This window comes from Grammomys surdaster, unplaced genomic scaffold (genome assembly GCF_004785775.1).
Source record: "Grammomys surdaster isolate TR1022 unplaced genomic scaffold, NIH_TR_1.0 165, whole genome shotgun sequence".
Taxonomy (NCBI): Eukaryota; Metazoa; Chordata; class Mammalia; order Rodentia; family Muridae; genus Grammomys; species Grammomys surdaster.
The window spans coordinates 12,745,149-12,751,522 of record NW_021604613.1 but is presented as its reverse complement, the minus strand read 5'-3'; the positions used below and the strand labels follow the sequence as shown (position 1 = coordinate 12,751,522).

The 6,374-nt window shown below is 37.9% G+C and overlaps 1 protein-coding gene across 1 annotated transcript in view; it reads left to right on the top strand.

Annotated features, from left to right (window-relative positions):
* Nucleotides 1-6,374, top strand: part of C2cd6 (C2 calcium dependent domain containing 6) — an 87,853-nt gene that overhangs the window by 80,200 nt on the left and 1,279 nt on the right. The window contains exon 18 of the mRNA XM_028765731.1: nucleotides 1-3,438. This exon is cut by the window's left edge and continues 954 nt beyond it. Within this exon, the coding sequence (XP_028621564.1) occupies nucleotides 1-3,438 (3,438 nt within the window). The remainder of the gene's footprint in view (nucleotides 3,439-6,374) is intronic.

Below are 6,374 nucleotides of genomic sequence, written 5' to 3'. Positions count from 1 at the left end.
GATCCTAACAAGCTGTCCCGTGATCCTAGCATCATTTCCCGTGATCCTAGCGTCATTTCAACAAAGTCTTCAGATCCTAACAAGCTGTCCCATGATCCTAGTATCATTTCAACAAAGCTTTCAGATCCTAGTAACTTGAGCCGTGATCCTAGTATCAATGCAAGGAAGTCTTCTGATACTAATAAGTTGTCACATGATCCTAGTATCATTTCAACAAAGTCTTTAGATAGTAACAATAGATTGCCAAGTGGCAATCCTACTGTCAGTTCAGATACTACTACCAACACATCAAAACCTCCAGTTACTAAAAATGGGCTGTATTCTGATATTTCCACAGTAAACTCTTCAGATAAACAGAGTAAGTTAGAATGGCTCCCAAATGTATCTTTATCAAATGTCCAAGGAGCATCATCAGTGACTGAAAATGTAAACATACATCACCCCTCAAGTTCAATAAATATTACCTCTGATATTGAAATTTTAAAACAGTCAATAGTACTCAAATCAATTTTAAGTAAAAATCTGCAAGACCTTTCAGACGAGTTGTTTTCTAAATCAGAAGTCTACACAAATAATGAAGGTTCTTCTCTACCTACAAGTGTGCACAGCAGGCCATCTGATAGCACAGATGACAGAGTGTTTGAAAAAGTCCAAGATCTAAACAGCTGGCGTTCATCAAAAGATCTTCTAAATTCCCAGGTTCTTTTAAGTCCTGTAGTTAAAAACAGTCCTCAAGATTTACTCCCAGAAGGTGAACCAGGAAAATCTTCAGACATAGAAGAATATGTCTCTGAAAAACTCTTAGAGGCTGCTGAAAGAAATTTTCCAATGAACAGAAAGAGTAGTTTCAAGAAAAAACATTTAGTAAGTGAAGAATCTGGCTCCGAACATGTCTTAAGTGGTAGCATATATGAGTACGTTATCAAGCAAATATTCACTGCACCCATATTCTCACAACTAGGGTTAGGAGCAAAGAGCTCAAGTGAGGCCCAGACGGACTCACAGGACCAGTTGCTGACACCTTGGGAGAGGAGTGTATCTTCACAGATTCTCAACTATGATGAAAAAGGCAAAGAAGTTCACTTGTCACAATCCAAATCTGTCATAAGCCAAATAATACAGTCCTTTCCTGTAAATACTCTGTTAGAATCTGGGATGATCAAAGTGATAGAACTAGATAAAGTACACCAGAACTCTTTGTTGGACTCACAGACAACCTCTTCCTCAGAGCAGTATTCTGATATCAAAAGCCAAATAAAACTTCTTTCCAGGCAGAATACATCTAGCATCAACCACCTAGACTCATCTGTGAGTGGAGCTGAATATACAGAAGACTGCCAAAGTATATCCACACAAGAGTCAAAATATCCAATACCATATGAAAAGTCAGACTCGCCAACTGAACATCAGAGCCTTGATACAGAGGAGACAGAGCTAAGTTCCAATGTAGAAAGTTCAAGTAGCTCACTGGATAAAGTTAAAGACTCAGACACAGCAATGTTAAAATCCGTCCTAAAAAATATCTTCAGTATTTTCTTCAAATACAATCAGCCTGAAAGAAGACATCAACCAGAAAAAGAGTCAGAAAGCCTAATTAAACATTCTTCATCAAGTGGTACAGAACACTTAGAAAAAATTCAAGAGAATTTTAATAAAGCAGACAAAAAAGTAGACAGGAAACCCATTTTGAATCCAAAGCTGCGTATGTTTCTAGACAAACTCTCGGAGACAGAAGTAAAAAATCTGAAGTCTGAGTTAAGTAAACACATTCAGCATTACCTTGTTGAAAGACTTACAGAATCAGGTCACATCACCACGGAGGACTTACCCACAATCTATCACAGGCTCTATATGATGAATGAGAAAGCAGAGTTAAAAGAGCAAAGTCCCTTTCAGGAGAAATACTCAGAAACTGTAAAAGAAATCATGTCTTTTGTAAATAATTTTAACCATCATTTCATAGATAAACATCTAGAAACAAAGCTTAGAGGTTTTCTAAGTGAAATCCTCCAAAATTATTTCCTGAAGAATCTTTCAGTGAGCAACTTATTCAATGAGACAGACGCTATGGCCCTCCACGCCAGCATGTCCCCTGTGACAAGTAACAGTGAGCTCGGACAAGACATTGCAGATGGGGATTTTGGTTCAAGCCTTAAAATAAACATGAAATACCCTGTAAGCAAATCTCTACAAAATTATCTTCAAGATTTATCAGAAAATGAATTATTAAGTCTAAAAACTGATTTGAGCAAATACCTCCAGGTCCTCTTTATAGAAAAACTTTATAAGTCAGGACTGGTGTCAGAAGGGCAGCTAAAGGGGATCAGCCAGGAAATTATCTCACTCCAGTCACCTCCCATATCATTAAAACACATAAAAACAAATTTACCTTTTAGGAATGAAAGTTACTTTATGAGGGAGGATTCAGAAGAGCAAACGAAATATTCAAAAAATGGTCAAAATACAGCTTTACAAACATTGCTTAAAGATACATGTGGAGAAACAGAACTGTCCAGAAAGGAGGAAAGGGAAAGTTCTTTCTCACTAAATTTAAAAGAAAGCCTACCAACAATTTGGGAACAGAAAACTGTTTATACCAGGGAAGAAGAAACACTAAATTTCATAGAAATGCAATCGTTCCTCAACAAAAATAACCAGGCAAATCCACTAACTAGGTCACCAGAAAGACCTTCAGACATACCACTTAAGAAACAGAAGAAAGACCATGGTTTCATGCAATTTACTCAAGTAGATAGTTCTGTCTACAAAACAGAGACTCAAGATCCATACAGTTGGGATGGTAGATCAAAAACAATTCAATCAAAACCCTGCTTTGAAAAGACATTGAAAATGAAGCAACTTGACAAAAGAGAGAATAACTTTTATAAATTGAATGCTCAGGAAAAACTTGATATGGAATTTTCACCCTATCTAAAGCTCCCTAACTGCAAAGTGTCAAAAGAGAACGAACCCCTTAGCAGGCTTTCCTTCCCTACGTGGCAGAGTAACACCTTCATTCATGTCAGACCAGAGATTGGGGAGCAATCAAAACTAGACCACTATTACCAGAGACTGAGAGGAAACAATAACAACAATAAAAAACACTTAGTTACATTTGCACAATTCAAAAATGAAATGGAAACTCTTTATAGAAACCCATATGAAGCTTGCAATGAAAAACGTGCCAAGATCTCTGAATCACAGTCATTTAAATATAAAGAAAATGAGAAAAACTCAAGGCCATTCTTCTTCCCAGAAGTATTGAAGAGAGAAAACATGAAATCCAAAAGAAAAGAAAGAGACCACGCCATCAAACCAAAGAAGTCATTTCACAAGATAGTTAGGTTACTACCAGCCACACTGCCCACTACAAGACCTCATCTCCGGAAGTCTGTGCCAAGGAATTTACTTCACTGGACTGCAAGGAGAACTATACATGTAATAATGCTTTTTCTAAGTATTCTCTTCTGTAGTTGCCAACATTTTGTAAATAACGTGCCTTAGAATATTTATGTCTTCTGAATGCAGGGGTGTGTGTGTGTGTGTGTGTGTGTGTGTGTGTGTAACTTTAGTAGTCCCAAGGTATACAAACCTCCACATTTAAAAAATCTTCTGAAATCCAAATATTTCAACTGATTTAAAATACAATTATAAAACCAGAGTGCTTTTTATGAGGTAGGAAAAAGGCACCTTGACTTAGAAAAGGATGCTCTTTTCTCTAGGAAAGCCCTCTATGTTGACAGATCTGAAGCCCAGGCACACAGCCCTGTATTTGGAAGCCTGGCTGGCTAACCACCCTGACTGAAATTAGCTTAGGGTTTGGTGCAGTATACCCTGCACAGACTTAAGTAGTAGCCAGATACCATGGAAACATGAGATTTTCTTCCAGAGATAGAACTGTACACAGGGCTTTTTCAGATAGCTGGGTTTTCTCTTTCAGTAAATAAATATGAAGCTTTTTACTGATTCTGCTAGGAATTAAGAATGTATATAGCGTATATCTACCCTACTGGATTATAAATTGAACATTTTAAATTTAATATCTACTTTTTTGGTGTTTTACCCTTTTTGGTACACTCCCTCCTTTAGCAGCTATCAATTGACAATATCTCCTTGAGTAGGGATGGGACTTCATCCACCTACTTCTGAAATTTTTGTCTGATTTGACCTCACACAAGCTATCGAAACCACTGTGCTTTAAGTGGCACCCCTTCTCCATGTCTTGAGGACATTGTTTCCTTGTATTCATCTGTTGCCTCTGGCTCTTACAGCCTTGAAAAGAGAGAATGGGATACAGAGGTTCCATTTAGAGCTGAGCATTCCACAGCCTCTTATTCTCTGTACCTGGATTTTTTTTTTTTTTAGAAAGGTCTTCAGTGTTAGTTATCCCTCCCATATTCCTCCTCTACCCTATCTCCAATTCCTCCCCCATTTAACTCTTCCTGTTCCGTGATTAGGATGCTTTATGTGTACCTTCTAAAGCAAGAAAATGCTGAAACAGAAGGTATGTCTTTTGGTCCTTTGGATCATGTCTCTTCTCTGTTAATTTATATAATAGCCATGACTCATAATTTGGAAAACTATTCAAATCTAATATTGATCTTAAATCAATGACTTGATGTGTATAAATCTGCCTTTGAAAAGGAAAATAAATCTAATTTCAGAATAGTTACTTTAAGGTTGTTTCACATAGCAAACTAGACTTTATAGTGGTAGGGCAAATGGCGATATACCACATGTAAGTATTCTAACAGTTGTGTAAGTGGTAGAATAAGAATTTATAGATTTTTCTATCTAAGTACAATAATTTAATATTGAGCTACTGTGCGTGCGTGTGCGTGTGCGTGTGTGTGTGTGTGTGTGTGTAGGTGCACATGCATATATTGTAGAGGCTAGAGGTCAACCCTGGCTGTTGCTCTTCCCTGTTATTCACGTTTTTTATTTGTTTTGTCTTGCTTTGCTTTGAGACAGGGTCTCTTATTGGTCTGGAATTGACAATTAAAGTTGCTGGCTGCCTGGCTGGTTAGCGAGCTCCAGGGATCTTATCTCCACATCCCAGATCTGGGATTCCAAACGCTTATTAGTGTGCACAGGGTTTTTGTTTGTTTGTTTTTGTCTTTTAATATGGATTCTGGGGATTCAGTTCAGGTCCTAGTGCTTGCATTTACCAGCTGAACTTCAGCATTTACAACCCTGTCTGTGAGAGCAGGGAAGGGCAGTTTGCTTATCTCCCTAATGAGGACTCCGTGGTTTAAACCTTTATATCCAGTGGACAACAGAATTGCATGGCACTGAAGTGTTTGCCAGATGACTGCAAAGATGGCCTTTTACTTTCTGAAATTTAAGAATTTCTAAAATGAATCAGTCAGAAGACAGAAAGCCTGTGTTGTTGGGACCTGACCCCAGAGACAGCCCCTTACGTTTGCTTGGCTTTCAACTTCATATTTCCCACTCCTTTTGAAGGAGCAGATCCTTTTTTAAAATCTAGGAACAGAAGGCACTTCTTTTGAACCAGTGGTGTGGCTCTCATGTCCTTCCTTGGATGCCCTAGCTATTAGCTGTGGAGCTAAAGTTGTTAATAATTATTAAAGCAGCAGAAACTCTCTTTAAAAATGAAATTGGGCTTGTTCCACCCACACTAGAGGAAAAAGAATCACTAAGCATGGTACATACACCATGCACTCCAATGGCCAGATGATGTCAAGTTTTAGGCCAACCTACACTACACAGTGAGCTCCAAGCCAGTGGGTTCCACGCTAGTGTGGACTAGAGTGTAAGATCCTGTCCACCCCTCACCCCCCCAAAGGATAGGAGAGGATAAGTGTCTTATCTCTCTGGTTATTCAAATCCTTACTAGTCCTACCCAACCTTTCTGACCTACAGTTCAACTAGTCCACTCCTACCTCTCAGCAAAGCTGCCATTCCTGTGGATGGCTGTCATACCCCACCCCCACAAAGAAGATGAACCACTGTGTGAATAAACTAACTCACACCACTGAATACCTAACAGCACCATACCCTTTTAGGGGGTACATGTAGATCTTCATATGTTTATTTTAAAATAAAGCCACAAAATGTATTAAGAGGAGAACTGTTACTTTTCCCCTCTTGTTATTTTGGTGTTCTTGAACTCATGGTAAGCCTCCTTCCTCTACCCTCTGAGTGATGGGACTATACTTTGCAAATGATAATATTATTGTTAAAATTATAAAACCCAAATCATATATAATAAAACTATAATATACTTATATATTTATTAATGTTTATGTTATATATGACATAATACATAATAATTTTTATATATTTTGGTATTATTACTATTTTGGTTTTTTTCTTCTTTTTGAGACAGGGTTTCTCTGTACAGCCCTGGCTGT